General features: G+C 39.2%; 2 protein-coding genes across 9 annotated transcripts; both read left to right on the top strand.

Annotated features, from left to right (window-relative positions):
• The first annotated feature begins 9 nt into the window (after positions 1-9).
• Positions 10-15248, top strand: cpsf6 (cleavage and polyadenylation specific factor 6). 8 transcript variants are annotated; one of them, XM_079335664.1, is made up of 12 exons: positions 11-150; positions 1926-2135; positions 2247-2350; positions 2484-2629; positions 4646-4669; positions 6202-6375; positions 7382-7489; positions 8286-8784; positions 8874-8989; positions 9111-9261; positions 9401-9629; positions 14669-15248. In XM_079335664.1, exons 1-11 carry the CDS (start codon positions 91-93, stop codon positions 9615-9617), a joined length of 1809 nt encoding a protein of 602 aa, XP_079191790.1. In that variant the 5' UTR covers positions 11-90; the 3' UTR covers positions 9618-9629; positions 14669-15248. The 8 variants fall into 8 exon arrangements, with proteins under 8 accessions (XP_079191791.1, XP_079191794.1, XP_079191795.1 ...); XM_079335666.1 differs by having other exon boundaries at positions 12-150; positions 9431-9629; XM_079335665.1 differs by lacking the exon at positions 4646-4669 and having other exon boundaries at positions 10-150.
• Positions 15249-17802: 2554 nt separating this feature from the next.
• Positions 17803-20316, top strand: yeats4 (YEATS domain containing 4). Its single transcript, XM_079335133.1, has 7 exons — positions 17803-18020; positions 18152-18271; positions 18369-18435; positions 18528-18622; positions 18750-18839; positions 19079-19166; positions 19919-20316. The coding sequence occupies exons 1-7, from the start codon at positions 17970-17972 to the stop codon at positions 20086-20088; spliced, it is 681 nt and encodes a 226-aa protein (XP_079191259.1). The 5' UTR covers positions 17803-17969; the 3' UTR covers positions 20089-20316.
• Positions 20317-20342: the final 26 nt, after the last annotated feature.

The following is a 20342-nucleotide window of genomic DNA, read 5'->3' as shown; positions in this document are numbered from 1 at the left end:
GGGGGCGCCGGTTGTCCCTCTCGGTCTCATTGTTTGCGGCTCGTCGATGCTCTGCACCGCCAGGCGGACGGAGAGACGGGTCAGAGGAAAATGGCGGACGGTGTAGATCACATCGATATTTACGCCGATGTAGAGGAGGAATTCAGCCAGGTAATACATACACTTCAACACAGATATTGAACAAGGGTGTTTTACTCTTGATATCTGCGGTATTTCCTTGTGTGTAGTGTAACGAGGGGCGCTGTATGCTCGGCTGACATAAGTAGCTTCTCTGGCGTAAAAAGACTCTTTCACCATGCTGCAAGCCAGCCTGCATCTTCTGCTACGCTAAATGTTGTCTCTGCGTTGTTCTCGACATTTAATAGAACTAACGCTTGGTGCAAAAAAGCATTTGCAATTTACACATACAGACTTGCGACCTTAAGTAGGTGCTTAAAGGGAGCTGTTTCTCTCATTGTTCAGTGTCCTCAGCTTCAGGCCTTGTCGCTTGTGGCGGGCTTACAGGCCCAAAACAAAATGTTAGCTCGTTAGCAGCTGTCCCAAAACAGTCGAGTTGAATCAGTCTCATTTGCAATCATTTGTGCAAACCGTGAAGTGAAACAGTGTTTATTGAAATACAAATTCGTATGCAGTTGGAAACATTAAGTGCATGCACAGTGAAATGTACCACAGAAATAAGTGTGGTTATTAGAGCTACAGATTGTTAGCTTTGTGTCTGATGCGTGCAGATTATCTTAGATTTACTTTTATAGATATAGATACATACTTTTTTTTTTAAAGGTCCAAATGTAAATTGCATGAAAACACCCCTGGAGTAAAACACGTTGTGGTACCTTTAAAGGAATAAATATGCATTAAAACAAAATTTACGACGGAGTGTAGATGAATTTGTAACACCTGAAAGTCAGTCTATTGCACAACATGCACATTACTAGTAGGAGCTACAAACCCTCTCACACCCGGCAGATGAGGAGCACATCTAAGGCTTATAAAGGGGACATGTTATTAAAAATCTACTTTTACAGTGTTTTTGAACGTTTGTATCAGTAACCCGAGTATCTGTCGACCCACACAATTTAAACTAAATCCATCCAGTCCTTTATTTTGTGGTCTGCATAAGTCTTACTGCACAGAGGAAAATGCTGTTTCAAATTGTATCAGTTTGTGACATCACAAGTTGGATCCTGGTAAGAAAGTCCCCTCCCCTGATATCTACTCCCATGGACTCCACCTCCAGCCTAGAGCAAAACTTTTGCACAGGGCTGCAATTTTTATTTTGATATTTACTGGGAAAACTTAGGGGCGCTCATTGTATTTAAAGAGACGCACGCAAAAATGGCGCGTCCTGAGAGAGCTGGTTTCTACAGGGTCATAATCCTCCTCTGCTGCTTGATTCATGTTATATTTGGACCAAAGTACGGCACAAATGTTTCATTTCGCACATGGGACTGTTTGAAAAGATGGAAAACGGGAGAATATGTCCCTTTTTTTTAAGCAGCCACTTTACCCACTGTATCAGGCGGTCACTGCTTTGGTTGTCTTGGTGACATGTTTGAGTGTTTTTACAGTCGGCAGTGTCTACATTCACTGCTCCTCAGTGACTACTAGTTTAGGCTTAGCCAACAAACGTGGTACACTTCAATAAACTCCCCTCATATCTTAACCTTCTTTCTCTCACCCCGCCTCCTGTTCATCAAACAAGACCTCTTACAAAGGGTTAAATTAGAAATGCTGGGAAAAGGTCAAGTTAAGTACTGATGATGTATGATTAAACATGTATTTGCATCATAAACTTGACAAGATATATAGTAGACGTATATATAAAATATAAAGTGACAAACTTATTGCTACAATTTCTGGGGGTTTGTTTTTGCACGTCTGCCGTCATGTCACGCATGTTTGAACTTTTCTATCTTGCTTTACAGGAAGCTGACTACCCAGTTCATGAGCAGATCGACCTTTATGATGATGTCATTTCCCCATCAGCCAACAATGGTGATGCTCCAGAAGACCGGGACTACCTGGACACACTGCCTTCACCTGGTGGCACTGAGGGGGGGAAGAGTGCTCCCCCAAACGTGGTCTACACCTACACAGGCAAAAGAATTGCCCTGTACATAGGAAATCTCACATGGGTGGGTATCAGAAAATCTGTAAACGAGACATCGACAGCAAAGTTTCCGAGTTATTAGCAAGATTTAAATGCCGGTTAACTTATAATACTAATGTTGTTTTTTCCTATGCAGTGGACGACAGACGAGGACTTAACAGAAGCCATACGATCAATAGGTATCACAGATGTGCTGGAGATCAAGTTTTTTGAAAACAGAGCCAATGGACAGTCAAAAGGGTGAGCTTTTTTTTTTTTTTTTTTAATGGATCGTTCTGGATGTCAAAAGAAATCAGAAGACAAATCTCTGTGCATTCACTCTTATTTCGTGTCTGAATCCGAGTGTGTGTCCTCTGCACTGTCGCGTCCTCAGGTTTGCTCTGGTGTGTGTTGGCTCAGAGGGATCGTCCAGGAAGCTAATGGAGCTGCTGTCAAAGAGGGAGCTCCATGGTCAGAATCCCATCGTCACACCGTGCAACAAACAGTCCCTCAGCCAGTTTGAGATGCAGTCACGCAAAAGTAAGGAAAACGTTTTGAACTGCTTTCAACAAGAGATAAATAATGACCGTTGATTTTCAAAAAAAGACAACACTGGTGACAAGGGAGTAACAGTTAGGGATTTATATGGATGCTGCAATTATAGTCTGAGAAATAATCACATTTCATGAATATATAATGCATAAATGATTTAAACATTGATTCAGATTATTTGGAAAAATAACTAATATAGACAATCATTCAAACATTATTTGGGAATTTAAGTGTGTGAACAATCTCTGCCTTTTCAAACAGAAATAACACTGTGATCAAACTATAGAGTTAGAAATCCTAAAAGTTCAACCAAAATGTAAAGACTCATTAAGATGACAAAATTTATTTATTTATTTTTTTAATGTCAAGCTTTAATATTTGTGTTATAATTAATAAAATAGCACTAATATTGATTTTATCTGACATTTCCTAATCTAATAAAACTGAAGTGTTATTAACTGTCATACATGAATATTCATTAAGAATGATCTATTCTTAAATGCCACCTGCTAGAATCCTCTCTTGAGGTCTTTTTGTGACTTTGAAGTCTCAGTAGACGTTATGGAAATAAATTCAGAACATCCCTGATACAGTGTCAATATTTACTGAATTAATTTAGGTAAAATCCCATGGTATGCTTGTGGAAGAATAGACGCTCCTGATGTCAAGTTCGTGCTAACAGACAAGAAACTGAGTTAAACAGTCACGGACTGAAGTCCTGCAGACGAACGCTTTGAAGTGCAGCATTCCTCCTGTTACACTGACAGCCAAACGCTCACCGCTGCACCATTCATCGTTAGTGATACACTAATATGTGTTTGTCGACCACCTCAGGGTTTTGTTAAGTGAACGTGCCACTGACGTATTCTCACTCAGTTATTGTGTTGGCCTTTATTTGGGCATCCTGAGCTGGATAGTGAGTCCACACATGCTTCATCAGGAAAGTCTGTGACACCTTGGTCACAACTGTTTTCTGGCAGGTTTCACAGTCGGTGGATCTATTGTGTAGAAACTCTTCATGGTCATTCTTGATGTACCTGAAATCCCCCTACGCTGCCTACTGCCTTGTTCCTTTTCTCTTGATAAGCATGACAGATGTAGCTGATGCATCAGGTGTCACTTAGCTTTGTTTGATGCAAGTTGCAAATGTCTCCCCCCCCTCGTCTCCCCCCCCCCCTTTTTTCTTTTTTGTAAAGCATTAACAAATAACTGAGTTATTACACGTTAGTGGCAAGTTACTTGATGAAACATCAAGTTGATACACATTTGTTGTTTGCCATGTGACATAGTGACTTTAGTTTTTCACAGCACTTCTTACTGTTCAACGTCCATCTTTGTCACTCTGCGCGCTGGATAGACATGCGACCATACAAACATGCTCCACATATGTACTGTCAAAGCAGCTGATAGGTGTAAACAAATAAACCCCAGGGGGTGCGTAAAAAAAAAAATCCCTCGCCGAGTATAGATTTACTGAAATAATAGTTTTTGGTTGACATATACTTGATACAGTACATTTAATGAAGTTAATAAGGTACCATACTCGTTGGATCAGATCACAGATTTAAGTCTAAGATCATTTTATTAAATTGAAAATATTTTTGCTTCAGTCTACAAAAAGTCAGGTTTCTTCTCCGTTTAGCTTTGACAAAGTAAAGTTAAACATGTCAATGTAAGCAGACATGCATTTAGCAGGCGTGTACAGGGCGACGTACAGGGAGAATAGTTTTAAGATTTTAAGGGCCTAACTGGGGCCCTAACAGATATTGTAGCATTAGTTCATTAATTCATATAAAATTATACGCTTATCAACATAAGAGAAGACTATCTTCACAGTGTGCTCATAACAATAACTGTGTCATTGTATTTCCCTGTTTGTTTGTTGTTTTTGTTTAAAAAAAAAAGAAAAAAGTAACATTCAGCCAGCTTCAGTATTGCTTAACCCCCCCTCCCCCCTCTTTGTTTACATTAAATGGTTCGGTCCTGTCTGGAAACCTGGCGCAGGTGAGGAGTGCTCTGAAAAAAAAGGTGAGCACAACAACTCACACAGTTTGAGAATGTTTTAAGATAAAAACAACCTATTTGAGTAATTCAGCCAAAAATGTTGTTTGGATCATATTTGCGTTTTTGTGTATAAATTTACCATATTAATCCAGTTCATTTCATATGACCCTTTTTTTCCTTTTTTTTAAATGTTACACTGCGCTTCAGGCATTCACTTTGGAGCAGTATTTTGTGCCAGTGAGCTAACATAACATCTTTGATATCAACAGATTAATTTAAATCTCTAGATTCATGATATCAGTGTTTCCACGCCAGTATCAAAAGAGAAACAAAACCTTAAACCTAGTTAGAAGCAACAACATCCTGACGAGTGAAGTGACACAAACTCAAATCGCTCTTTTGTTTAAGAGGGGCGGAGGGGAGATGAACACGGGATTATGCGCGATCACAAAAATGTGATGATTCTCACATGAGCTCATATACTTTTCATAATCATTAAATGGATTCTTTTTCATCTCAGTCCGGGTTGTGTTGGCCTTTGAGGACCTGCAATAGAAACATTTAACAGGCTCAAGATAATAAACTAAAATACTGTAAGCTTTTCTTTTTCTGTTTGTAAGATCAGGTACTAATTTCCAACCCTGGTACTGACTTTGCTTGTAGAATTTCCGGCTGCTGCTGGACCTATAAAGACGTTTCTGTTGACATGATTTCCAAAGCACTGTGTAAATGATGAAATAAGGACTTCATATTCATCGAAGTGCTTGTCCTTATTGGTGAAAAAAGGCAGTGAAGGTTTGGCTTTAGTTTAACAAACAGCAGTAACGCTGACTGTCGTTTAACTGTGAAGGTTTCAGTCAGTGAACGTTTTAGCATGTCGAAAGTCTGCGTGGCATTCTCAGTTAACACACCAGCAGGAAAACACTACCTAACATCACAGATTTAATATATTACAGCAAGAGAGGCGTTCAAAATCATTATAAAGTTGACATATCCGTTAGATCCAAAGAGTCAGTCTAAGTTTAATATGAATAAGAATGCTTAAAATACTAAAATGTAAACATAATACAAAAAAATCCACTTATTTGACTTTATCTTTATCTCTAATTTTTCTGTATTATTGATCATTGTTCATTCTTTTTCAAAAGGCAGTCATAAATGACCTTAACTGTCTCTAAAGATGTGATTTAATATATTAATGAAGTTGTCAAATGAATGAATACATCATCCTTATCAAACCGAGGTTATTTCTCAGACTATAATTGTACCTTCAAAGGCGATAACTGTTGCATCCTTCATGTAGAGCAGTCTCCGTGACTCTTGATAAACACAGCACATAGAAGTGCTGCACTAGATACCACTTGGTTTTTGTTCTGTTTAGTTTGAAGTATAATCCACGGTGACGTTTAAAACTGTGGTTAACAGTGTAAAACAGTGAACCACTTATCACCCTCTTGGTGATTTATTTCAGTCACATGTATACTTTACACCCACAGTTTTTATTTATTGTGTGTGTATATAGCTATGCAACATATGTGTTGTCTTGTTTTTACCAGGTACCCAGTCAGGCCAGATGTCTGGGGAAGGTAAAGCGGGTCCCCCCGGTGCTGGTTCTCGAGGAGGATTTCCAATGGGACGAGGCAGAGGGAGGTTTCCCGGACCTCCTGGCCCAGGAGGAGACCGCTTCCCTGGACCTGTTGGTCCTGGAGGGCCGCCACCACATTTCCCCGGTTAGTTTGGCGTCCCCTGTTTGTGCTATTATGGGATTTTTCTGTTTCTCTTTAAGGTGGAAGATGACATAACAAAAATGCGGAAATCCGTTAAAATGTGTAACTATACAGCTCACATTAAACTATCGGAATTTAGTAGAATTCATACTTTATATATGGGATGTGGCCTATTATTATAAAAATATGGCCAGTAACTGTAATTTAGCCCCAAAAATGAACCAACACAAATTGCTAATATAATTTTGATTTCCATTCCCATCGTAAAAGATTTATAAAAGTTCAAACTCAGCAGCAGAAGTTAGGTCACATTTAATATTTGTAACCCGTGCTCTCTTATTAGTTGATCTGTATGGGTTGGTCATTTCCTTTTTACACCTGTATAACTGAAATATTATGATTGTTCTCAGATGTTTGTTTTTCCATCTTTTTCAACATTAACTTCCCAGTGTAAAAGAGAATCACGAGTATACCCTGCTTCTTGGAAACATGGGATTAGTTAAAAGGAGGCTTTCTGTCCGACAGTGCTCCTCTTGTAGCACAGGCTGGGACATTCTCATCCGCATGAAACTAAGGCTTGTCTTGTGTTGTTTCTCTTGAGGGGTCTTTCTCTCAGGAGCTGTGTCTTTGCATGTTTCCTCCCCCCCTCTAGTTTGTTCTCTCCTTGTCTCTCTTAACCTCCAGCTAAAAAAAAAAAATCCTTTCTCAGCTGCGATTTTATACTCGCACAAAAACACTATCGCCTGAAAAGCTTTAGTTGGCAAGCTTTTAGCCTTACATACCTTGCAAATCGTGGATTGGCCGTCTTTCACTTGCAAATGTGGAACAAAATTGCCAACTTTTCTTTCCTTTTTTTCTTCTTTTTTGAGAATTTTTCTCCCCTCCATCCAACCTTTTTCTCCTTTCGCTTAGTGGCTGATGTCCCTGTGCTGCAGGGAAAGGCCTTCAGTTAGTTGGTGGGCATTTATGAAGGGAAGACTTGTGATTGGTTTGCTTTCTTCCCCATTAGGCTCGGGGATGGGACCAGATCTGATTAGGCACCAAGATGGCCCCCTGATGGATATGAGTTTCAATCCCTTCCCGCCGGGGGGTAGGAACGGGAGCTGGCGCGGCAGAGGTGAAAAACCTCGATTTAATTGATCGATTGCCTTTTTTTTTCTAACTCTCGGCCGTTTACTGGTAGGAGTTGTACCATTGACTCTCTCTGGTTGACTGTCCCAGAAACAGCTGAACTATAAACTCTATGAATCCTTTTAAAGAAAGATCCATAAAGTGCTGTTTGTCTTACTCAAAGTAAGCCGTCATGCAAAACGTCCTCTAAGACTGAAGAGGTAGAATCACAATCCTGCATCTGCATCTTGCCTGTATTTTCCTTAAACAAATATCATTTGTTTAAAGGGATGTTTAAACTTAGTTCAAATACAAACAGCCTGTTTCAGAGCATGTATGAGAAATGTCAGGAAACCATTCACGTAAAAAAGTTCCTCTAAAATTCATTTCTGCTGCTGCAAAAGGGGGGGATGAAAATCAAATATAACAAGCAACACAGCCTTTCTTATTTGAGTTTATGATGGTATCATACTGAACTCCTGGCTTCTTGCCAGATTATATCTGCACCTGCTCAGTAATGTTGATCAGAATCCAGTACTAAAGCCAAAACTCGTGTTATACTCTGAAATAATATGCCTTGAATATATCTCATCTCTTCTTTTTGTTTTTTAATTTAATTTGTTGCATTATTATTTTTGACATATTTTATTCCCTTTAGCTTTGGCTTGCTGCTCCTCAACTGTGTTTGTGTCAGCGACTTCTTTGAACTTTTTTTTTTTGTAGGGTAACAAAAAAAAATCACTGGATTTTATTTGGTCTCATTTGCTTCTCTTTTTTTTTTTGTACCATGTGCTCTTTCATAGGTGGGATGCAGGGTCCCCCACGTCCCCCTCCAGGCCCACCTGGTCCACCGGGCCCTCCAGGACCTCCACCTCCTGGCCAGGGCCTCCCCCCTCCCCTCCCTGGTCCTCCAAACCGCGGTGACAGGCCACCTCCCCCAGTTCTCTTCCCTGGTCAGTTTGGCCAGCCTCCAATGGGACCCATGCCCCCAGGACCCCCTCCTCCAGGCTACGGCCCTCCCCCTGGTCCACCACCCCCTCAACAGGGCCCGCCACCCCCAGGGCCCTTCCCTCCTCGTCCCCCAGGGCCCATTGGTCCCCCCATGGCTTTGGCGCCACCTCCTCACATGCCTGGTCCCCCACCAGGTGGACCACCACCAGCACCCCATGTCAACCCTGCCTTCTTTCCGCCTCCGGGCAACAACAGCATGCCCCCCAACGACAGAGGAGGCCCACCCGGACCAAACGACCCATACGGGCGCCCACCACCATATGAGAGAGGAGACTATGGTCCAGGAGGCCGGTAAGAACAGAGAAGCAACACAGCTGAGCGTGGCGATGCGTGTTGAAGCCTTGCACTCATCACGTGCTTTGATCTTGGTGTGTTTGTAGGGAGATGGAGGCATCACGGACCCCTCTTAGCGAGGCAGAATTTGAGGAGATCATGAACAGAAACAGAGCCATCTCCTCCAGCGCCATTTCCAGAGCGGTGTCGGACGCCAGTGCAGGTGAGACACGCGTGCAGTTTTGAATCCTACAAACCCCAGTGCTAATGTACGAGGGTTTATTTTACATGAGACAAAAGCTGGGAGTGAATGTAAGACTAATGCAACCTTGTGCTCTTTTCAGCTGACTATGGGAGTGCTATAGAGACCTTGGTTACAGCAATCAGTCTGATTAAGCAGTCCAAAGTGTCAGCAGACGACCGCTGTAAGGTCCTCATCAGTTCACTGCAGGACTGTCTCCACGGAATTGAGTCTAAAAGCTACGGCTCTGCTCGGTAAGAATTTAATCAAGTGATAGGCCATGTAAAGACTGTGTTTTTTGTAATGTTTCATATTTAGCTCAAAGAAATACAACTTATTTTAGTCCACTATGAAGTCATTCAATTGAACCGCATGTCACTAAAACCTCCACAGTCTTACAACTCCTCTTCACGTTTCTGCCAGGCGAGAGCGTTCCAGGGAACGAGACCACAGCCGCTCGAGAGAAAAGAGCAGACGCCACAAGTCCCGCAGTCGTGACAGACACGAGGACTATTATCGGGAACGCAGCCGGGAGCGGGACCGCCATCGCGAGAGGGACCGGGACAGAGACCGTGAGAGAGAGAGGGAGAGGGAGTACCGGCATCGCTAGAGGAAAAAGAAGGTGTGTAAAACTTACCTGTTGAATTTTTCTCAGTTATAAAGTTTTTTTTTCTGTCTTCTTCATCTCTTCTTTTGTCCTAGACTTGCTCTGAGCTAGTCTTACTCAGACGTTTGTAACCAAAACCACTTGGTGGAAAAGGAAAAACACCAGTGTTTGATTGCTTGGCTCCTCTCTTCTTTATTAAATTAAAGGACCAAACCTCCAAATTTCAGGTTTGTTTTAGATCTCCCCATGAATTTTTTTTTTTTTTTTTAAAGAGAGAGAGAGAGAGAGGGGGTAAGCAAAAAAAAAAAAAAAAAAAAGTATATACAACTCAGCTATGGTTACAGGTAGGTTTAAGGTAAGTTTGATTTCCTTATCTTTTTATTTATTGATGATCATGTTTATTTGATTTGTGTATTTGGTCTTTGTTGTAAACGTGTATTTGCACAGAGGGGGTTGTAAGAGTGGTATCACAGCCATGTTTCTCAGAATCCGAAAATATGAATATTTGAAAGTGACTTTCAGCTGCAACTTTATTTTTGGTCTACGTGCCTCAGAGGCTTGTAAGCTACAAAATGTGTCTGTCTGTATGCTCGTCAACAAATGCATAGAAAGTTATGGTTTAGTCGAGCCAGAAAGCAGTACCATCCTACAATGTGTAATTGTTCCAAAGTGATCAGGTCATAGTATGATTGAACTCCTGTTCAGTTGATTAAAAAAATTAGAAATGAGCACATTTTGGGTTTACTTGCAGCTTTGGCCAGTGGACCAAAATACAAGTTGACTATTTTTCAGCTTGACCATGAAATCTAAATTCATACCATTTGTCTATATGTGAGTATAATCTTCTTTACGTGTAATGCTCAGGTGGTCTGTCAGTATGTAACAGCTGTTTGATCGGCTTGTTTGGTCTCAAAGATAGATCCTGTGTACTGTTTGTTCAGATTAGATTATTTTGCGGAGGAAAAAAGCTACAATGCTTATCCATATTAGACCCCCGTTCAGATTTATGTACAAACTACATGTACGTGATGAAGTAATCATTGCCATGTTTATATTCTGGAAAGGTGACAGTTTAACAGTCAACAAGTGTTTATCTTGTGATTTTTGGACACAAAATTTGACGATGTCATTGTGTCATATCTGCATGTCAGAAATATTGCCTGACTTTACATTTGTCCAGTTAAATGTTGCTCTCTCTTGACTTATTGTACCTCAATTTAAGATGTTGAGGTAACATAAAAAAAAACAATGATATGTTTTGATGTCATATTGTGACAACACAGAAGTGGTTTTCTAATGCTGATTATCGGTATACTTAATGTCTCCTGGATATTTTTAAGGCAAGGTGTAGCATTGGATTCAAATGATTTGTCATTTGTTGTTAATTTTCCGTATTTGTGTATTTTAATGATCAGTGCATAATGAATAGTGTCATACTGATGTAATTTTGGGAAAGAGTAAATGACATGACCACCAGTTATAATCATTACCTCTCCATTTCTTTATGTTGTGACTGGTTCAGTTTCACTGAAGGAAATCACAATTAATCTGAGAGAACGTGTAAATGTCAATGAAAGCAAACAGTAGATCAACAATTTACTGTCATTCCAGATTTATATGCTATTTCTACAACTGATATTAAAGAATGTAATGCATACATTGACATTTATAATATGTAGTTTTCATGTATCTTTTATGTGTACATTGAAATATTCTCAGTTCAGGTTGCAGTGTTGACTTTTACTGATAAATCATCCCTGGTTTGATGCTGCGATTTTCCATATTTTGGCATATAGCGCTCTGTGTTATGCTGGCTGTTTGGATGTTGTCATGTTTTGGATGACTTGTAGACAAATGTATCTGAAAACTAATTGACCCCATTATGTACTCAACTAATACAGATACCACATTGTCAACAGTGTTTTGCTCTCAGATTGCTCCGGTAAAGATTTGTCAGGCTTGCAGGTGTTTTTCTTGGACTCTCGTTGATAGGGCTTAACGAATGTTTGTGAACTGTTTGTGGGAAAGATGCTTTCTTCCACTGCAATCTGCACGGTGAACAATATGGCATATATATGTAAAACATTTGGAACTGCAGTTGAAATATCTTGTTAAAGAGATGGTGTATTTTGCTGACATCTTAACAGTGCTACATGCTTGGAGATCTGTAATGTTAAATGAAAACTGGTCCATACAGAGCAGGGTCGAGGTCCACATTCTTCAGCATCTCTATACTGCTGCACATCATCCCAAATAATATCTCCCACATTTTGAAATGAGGTTTTAGAAATAACCTAAAGGATAATCAGTAAAGTCCATGTAGAGCATGAAATATGCTCTGTAAATACGACACATAACGTAGACATAGATTATTATAGATGTGTGTCCTCCTACTGAGAATATTAAGTTGGGAGTATTGCCTGTGGAGTTGCTGAATTATTAAACATACTGAATTAGAATTAACAGAAGTAATCCAATCCTTGTGCTACAGCTTAATTTTGTATTGAAAAGTCATACTTTGTGTCCACTTGGAACCTCTCTTAAAAATGAACAGAGTTACATATTACAAATTGATTCCCCCCCCCCCCCCCCATTCACTCCTTATCATACTCACGTTTAACGAGCATTTTAAAATTAGCTTAGCCACAGCTATTCCAGCGGTCTCCCCTAACTCACATTTTGTCATTTATGTTGAAGAGATCCCGGGTGGACACAAGGCCTGATGACTTTTGGTAATATTAAGATGACATTTATTGTTTTCTGTAGATTTTTGACCAAATTGTGACTTCCATCTGAGATTTTGAGACATAAGCTGCCCCATTTCTCTGAGCATGTTTATCAGGAAATAATTGAGCTTTTATTCCTGCTGGTAGTATGGCTCTTTATTGTTTTTTTGACATTAGCTTGATAAACACTAACTGTTCATATTACAATGGGGGAACATACACTGTTTGCACCAGGCTGAAGTGAATTCATGTGTTGTCTCTTTAATGCTGTCTGTAGGTGTATTTGTGTTTGGATCACAGACCCAATGTCCTTTACCAACACTCATGATGTTTGCACGTTTAACCAGGGTCAAACTGTTTCATCGGATGATTGACAAAACACTTCATGCATTAGGAAGAGGTTACAGAATGTAAACATAAAGGGTGAAGTATTTAATAAAAATGCCAACTGTAGGTAATGAAGGTATGTGGAACACATGAAGAAAAAATGCTGAGTTTACTTTAGTAACCAGGTTAGCTGTGTTGTTAGAAAGTCTGCATGTGTCACTACAGTTATAACTTGTTCCCTTAAAAAAGGGGGAAAGGTCAAATGGTAAGTATCAGAAGTCAGGCTGTGTTGAGATTCTTGTTTTTTTATGAACTGCTTGACCCTGGTTTGACTCTGAGCAATGAAAAAAAAACTCAATCCTCTTTACATATTTAAAAATGCAGCTCAGTAATGCACATTTCAACTTGAATAGTCACCCCTTTTGTGTCTGACAATGAGTTTAATTATATTGTTGTATAAAAACCGTTGACCAACCTGTCGTGACTTTATATGCAACCTTTATCTATTTGAATCTCTGAGTCATTCCAATTGTGTGAACTCAGTTGTGCTGCCTGTAAGTAAAGGCAGCAGAGGTGCAGAAACCAGTTCTGAGTTAATCTGTTGAAGGCCAAACCTGGAACAAAGGCTTAATAAAGTTAGGTAGACCAGGCCATTTTAAAATGTCTTTGAACACGACCACGTGGATAAAATGTTAATGGCTCAGTGTAATAATCAAGCATCCTGTCTATTATGGTCCTAGTCTCTTGTTCTGTGCACATGGGTCTGTCTTTATTAAATGTAAGTTCACAATGCTGCATCCAAGTCCCTGGCATTATGTGTAGTAGAACCTAACGGGGGTTTCCAAATTCCACTGAAAATAATGTCAAAATATCACGTGCTGTCTCAGAGTGAGATGCGTTCCTTTGTGTTTCGGTCTACTGCTCTTTTTGTCTTCTGTCTTTTACTCCTGTGTTGCTCAATTTCCTGAAAGAAAAACCAATGGTTGTTGCTTTTGATTAACTTTTAGTGTTTGTTATTTAGCTGTGTCATGCTGATTACCTTTCAACATCTTAAGACGTTCAGGGATTAATATGAATGATACTTGAGGTTTATGACTATGACACTATAGGTGGGGATTACGTTTGAAGTACAGGGAAGTAGACGCGTGTTTCTAGAATAAAGCTCCGTTCTAACAACTGTCATTCTATAACTTTGATCAGATGAGATTTATTCTAATGGTTCCTCTGCTCTTCTGGCTTATGTTAACAGTACAATACAGCACAGGTAGTTTATTTCCACTCATGTAAGTTCTATATTTACCAGGACAGTTTTCACAAAGTGCTACAAAATGTAATCTTATCCTGAAAACTAAACACAGATTATTTTTTTTTTAAATTCTGCTTAGTTTTAGCGGTCCTAATTCTTATCTTCACATTCCTGTTTATCCCTGAATTTGGAGAACCAAACACTTAATGCCAGACTTGACTGTCCCAAATTTTTAGACGAGGTGATTTTAAATTCTATGAAAAAATCTCATTATGATTTTTGGAAAGAAAAAAAAAAACATGTAACCATTTTTTACTCCATGATTTTGCTCCAGAGGTGAATGACCTTTAGGCTTAGACTCCACGGAGTATTGTTCTTTTTGTGTGTGTGAGTGTGTGTACATAGTAATAGGTGACCTTAAGATGTTTCATGTTGAAGTTTGCATGTTTCACGGTTTGTTCCAGGGTGGGGGAATATTCACCATCAACTGAGCAGTAATAGAAGTGAATGTTGTCCCTCACAGCACTCCTGATTTATTGTCTTTTATGACCAAAACAAACAAACAGAAGCGTGTAAGAAGCTTTCAGTTGGTATGTTAAAACAAACTAACAGTGTGTCTCAAAGTGATGGTGGATTGAACCCAGCCCTGACGTACACTGTTTGTGTAGTGTAGAGGTTTAATGGTGGGGGGGAGAAGTGTTTTCTATTGGGTTGCCTCGAAACCAAACTCCACCCTTCGTTTTGAAACCTTTCAGCTCACGAGGATCAAGGAACGATGGGAGGAAAAAGAGGAAGGATTTCAACGCACCACCACCTCCCCACCCTGCATGACCGGACAGGATCACAGCCACCACCACCCCTCCATCTCTCCTCTTCACCTCCACACATCCTACTCTGTCTGTTCGTCCTATCTGCCTGTGGATGGGAGACCCTGAACTGTGTAAGGCTATGTTATCCAAACTTCTATATTCATGGTAACTAAAGATGAAAGAAAAGAAACTTTCCAAACCGCTCTTTTATTTTTATGATGTTTTATTTGACATGAAAATGACTACTTGTGAAGCTTTTTTTGGCAAAGAAACAATAAACTGGCCCACTTAGTCCCTAACTAGAAGACACAAACATTACATCCTATTGCTTTTTATTTGTCCTCCGCTTCCTGTACTGTATACATTCAGTTTAGAGCTCCGTTTTTATAGGGTACATATTTGATGTGTTCTTCCCACGTCTCTCTTATTCTCATTTATTCTTTTCATGGTTGAAATGTTTGTAAATGTCTCTCTGCTTTTGATTAAAATCTAGAAGGTGTTGTAATAAAAAATGTTTAATGAGGTATTCATTGCATTTGGTGACTTCCTCTATTATCAAACATTTATATTAAATGTACTTTTTTTGACTGCTGACCCCTTTTCATATTGAATAGGTCTGTGTTGGGATGTTTTTTTTAACGGGTGGTTTAAGCACACAAAGAATAACATGACTTGTTTTGTTCTTCTTTACGTGGAAAGAAAAAAAACTCCAGGGCTGGACCAAGTCGTTGATTATTTAAACTTATTGAAGGTGTTCATGTGCATGCAGTGTTCTGCACCACACATTTTGACCACTCTACTCCAAATCAGACAGCGTTTTTTGTTATTGTTTTTATCACACTGGTAATGACTATCAGTCACATAGTAATGACTAAAAGTCATTACCAGGAACCTTTCCACTCCAAAACAGTTTGTGAAGTCTCTGTGTCGTTGATGTGACATGTATTACTTTAAAGAGTTGGACATCAGAGCAGCCATTGTTGCTGCAGCATACAGTTGGTCAGTCTTCAATCACGTTTGTTGAAAATTTACCATCTTAAGTGACGCTTTTCTTTTTTTTTTCTTTTTTTTATTGTTTTACTGTAACACGTTACAACACAGACACTTTTAAAACATGAACAAATGAAAATGTAGTTCTAGGAAAGAATGTGCACCATAACACTGTTTTCAATCCAGTGCAACGCACCTTTGCTGCTCTGCGCAAAGAAATGTTCATGTGTTGCATTTCTGTTGAAATACAGCAACAGTCAACATTTTGATAAAGAGCCCAGTTTTGTAATTATGGACATGATTGGTTTGATAAGCACTGTTACATTGGCACATGTTTTATTGTCTCTATTCAAAGTCTTAAAAACTGTACTGGATTTCTAAGAATTTTGACCTGAACTCAAAGCCAGAGTAGTGACATTTTGTCTCATTTGAATCTGAAACAAAGAGATTTGGAAATGATATGATCTACAAACACTAACGCTGTACTTGTATGAATGCATCTTAAGATTGATGCTAAAATGTTGATTATAACCTGTTAGAAAACAACTGTTGTTGGTCCTCAATTCCTCCTCTGTCCAAATTTTACAATTAACCATTCTATTGAGTTGTTTAATTGGAGTTTGTCTTGTCAGGGTCATTGTTTTTTGTTTTGTTTTTTGTTGGATTTTTTCCTCCCTAAATTAACCAACCCAGTTCCAATCACTATCATTTCCCTCAAATATTGCACCTCAAACGTTTTTTTTGTTTTGTTTGTTTTTAAGTTAGGGTTACACAGTCGAAACACTAATCAAATAGGTTAATCAGAAGAAAACTTGACAACAGTATTTTTAAAATTGTCTTGTTTTGCTAACTGTTTACTTAAAATGTATTTTTGGTTAACAAAAAAAACTACCCCTGTAAACTCTGTAAAAATGAAATGGTCCTCTTTGTGAAATTGTTGTACCAATAGAAAGTGGGGTGTTTTGAGTCTGAGCGAGGAAAGCTTTTTATGCCAGTTAACTTGAATCAAATTCTCTTCAATGCCTGACACATGAGGGGCCGTCAATAACTGGCTGTATGGACCTCAGGACTGTTTTGTAAACTACGTTCTGATCTGTGGACTTTTCAGGACTTGCCCTCGCAGCTTTATGAATCTTTCCATGTACAATGAATTTTATGACAAATGAATTCACACAGCTGAGCAGAGGTCAAATCAGCAAGTTCAAACAAATGTGTGTAGGGCTTCCATTTGAAACTAATGTGTAGTAGCTGTCTTGCCTCCACAGCCCTGAAGGTAAGTGTTCCAGGTCTTCATCTTGACAGAAGAAGAAACAGTCAAGTCCAAAGGACTTTGGCTGACTGCTTCAAGAAGCCAGACCAACACTTAATACCATACAAGCCCAAAATAAAGTGTTATGTTCAGTATTTGATGAATTTATGTGATGTTAATGTTAAGCTACATGTATCAATGAGTGAGACGTTTGTCAAATGTTAAGGAATAGTTCAGCTGTTTTACCAGCTAAGTCAAAACTATCAGTTATCAGAAGTACATGGAAGCTGAACAATTATTAACATTTAAATGACTTTCTATTTATGAATCCGGCCCACTTTGGCTTATTTCCGGTAAGAACTATTATTCCCGATTTCTTTTTGTAATATTTCATTCACAGTTTTGAAAAGCACATTGATTTCAAATTATGCTTGGCATAAAAATAAATAAACATAAAATGAGTTTAAATTTGTGGCATTCCTTTGTATACATAACGTCCATGATAAGATATGAAGCAAGACCAATCACTGAAATGGATTTGTAATACTGCTGATCATTTAAGAACACGTTCTTAAGGCTAGTTTAAAATGACTAAAGTAAATTAGAATTACTGTGCTACGACATTGATGTGAACACTTGTAGGAAACGTGCGTGAAATGAAAAAACGAAGGACGAGGATATAAAGAAATATTGTGCAAGATAAAAACGCTCATTTTTCGATGTTTATTAAATAAATGCGCTCTTCTGTTCTGATGGGGGGGGGGGGGGGGGGGAAGGTGATGGGTCTTGTACTGATAACAAAATCAATGTGCCGGAACCATAGTCTTCACGTCAAATTCCACCCGCGACGCTTATATGGTTACACGTTCTACTTCCGGCGGTTGTCTGGCTGCGGTTTTGAAGCGGCTGCTAAATAAAGCATGCTTTAAATGTTTAAATGGCAGGTTTATCAAATGAGGATACACACCGTAGAGTCCTTTGAAGTGCACTACTAAGTCCCACCGTACTATGTTCAAAAAGATGACTGAATTTGGTCCAGATTCCGGGGGGAGGGTTAAGGTGACGCACTCCGATTTATTTATTGTTGTAGCAGTAGTATTAATATACATGCTCATAGTTTTTTCTTTCCTCCTTTCTTTCAGCGTTATACCTCATTTAACGAAAATGTGTTGGGGTTTTTTTGTCTGCAGGGAGTGACGATCGTGAAGCCCATCGTGTTTGGAAACGTCGCGCGCTACTTTGGGAAAAAGAGAGAAGAGGATGGACACACACACCAGTGGTCCGTTTATGTGAAGCCTTACAGGAACGAGGTGAGGGGGTCAGAGCACCTCACAGGTGTTCATCTACTTCTGACAAAACGCCACAGTCTGCCTAATGGTTTATCATGAACTCCCTTTCTTCTTCCAGGATATGTCTGCTTATGTGAAGAAGATCCAGTTCAAGCTGCACGAGAGTTATGGTAACCCACTGAGAGGTGAGGGCTCTTTTTTTTAAGAGCATGTGTTTTAAGAGGTAAATGCAAAAAGTTACTAAGATAGGTGGATGTGTTTCTTTTCTGTCTTCCAGTGGTGACTAAACCGCCTTATGAGATCACAGAGACGGGCTGGGGAGAGTTTGAGATCATCATTAAGATCTTCTTTATCGACCCAAATGAGAGACCTGTAAGATGCTAGGAGTACTCCAAATGTGTTTTTCTTTTAAATAATTTATATTCTGTAACATAAAAGGACTGAAGTTGAATGTTTCTCCCTGCTTGTGTTTATTTGTGTGCACTTGTTTGTGGTTTAGGTGACTCTGTACCATCTGTTGAAGCTTTTCCAGTCAGACTCCAGCGCCATGCCTAAGAAGACTGTTGTATCTGAATTCTATGATGAAATGGTATGCCCGCTTTCATGCTATTACTGATAACAGCGGCGACCAAACTGCATAAATTCCTATGCTTCTCTTCTATTTTTTAACTACTAAATTGAATCGCCATCAAAAAAAGAAAACGTGAACTGACCAAACCACTTCAAAAGTGCCAAACTCTGCATGTCAAAATAGCAGTGGAGGAAATATCACATGGATGAAAACTTTAATTAAACCTCGCTGTATTTCTTCTTCTTTTTTTTGTACAGATATTCCAGGATCCTACAGCAATGATGCAGCAACTACTGACCACATCCAGACAACTCACACTGGGAGCGTACAAGCATGAGACAGAGTGTATGTATACACTCAAACATAGTAACACGTGCACAGATACAGAATACAGATTCAAATTTGACACTGAGTCACTGTTTAACCTTGAGTAAGGCACTCACTTTGAAAATCTCTCCATGGGTGCATGTCCATGGGATCCTTTTGAAGCATGCATAGTTATTCATAGTCAATGTGTTTGTATCATGATCTTGGGCAGCAGTGGCTGCCTTACAAACAGCTCTTAATTTAGGATCTTTTGTAGCCTCATTTTTTTAGCCCAACTTTGCAAAAATTAATGGTTTGTCTTCAGTGTTTTAATGAGAAGCCCTTTTAATGTCTCATTATATGCATTTATTTAGTAATGAAAGTATTTTTATTCTTGTTTAATATTTCAATCAAACTTTTGAATTGTACAATTAGAAAAATGCAAATACAAAAAACTGCAAACAAATCCACCGAACCAGAACTCTTTAATCAATCCTCTGCTGTCTCATGTAAATGTCGCTGTGCTGGCCAATCAAAAAACGTTCTGCCATGAGCAGAGCTGGGACTAACCCACTGTCAGAGTTAAGCAGCAAAAGGAAAATACTGTGGCTCTTCGAATTCACTACAAAGCATCAGCTCTCAGAGCCGCACCTTTTGATCATGACACATCACTAGGATCCTGTTTTTGCATGTGTGTATCATGTGCAGTACCAGAGATTGGTAAAAGTTGTCACCTTTCCCTTCATCTTCCTCTTCTTGTCCTATCATCGTATACATGTTTGTGTCCACAGTCAGTGAGCAGGAGCAGAGGACCAAGGAGAAAATGGAAGCGGCAAAGAAGAGAACAAGTCAAGAGATCACAGAGCTGAAAGACAAACTGAAGGCCAGCAGAGAAAACATCAACCACCTGAAGGCAGAGATCAGGAAACTGGAGGAGGAGGGGGACCACAAGGAGCACTGAAAAATAAACAACACACACAATGTCAATCTGTTTTTGTGTGTTTCTGACCACATGAAGACTGTGTCCTTCTATAAACACAATCCTCTGTATACTCTGTGTTTTGGCAGAAAAAAAGTTTTATTCATAATGTTATTAATTTCGTTTTGTTCTGAATGTTAATTGCTAATTTCTTATTTTCTTTTTTTAAACTGAACTTGTGGTTTTCTACATAAAGAAAATGTGCTAAAAGTTTTGCCTACACTTTTGTCCTGTAT

Source organism: Symphodus melops (assembly GCF_947650265.1).
Source record: "Symphodus melops genome assembly, chromosome: 22".
In the NCBI taxonomy this organism is placed as follows: domain Eukaryota; kingdom Metazoa; phylum Chordata; class Actinopteri; order Labriformes; family Labridae; genus Symphodus; species Symphodus melops.
This window is presented reverse-complemented; position numbering and strand designations above follow the sequence as displayed.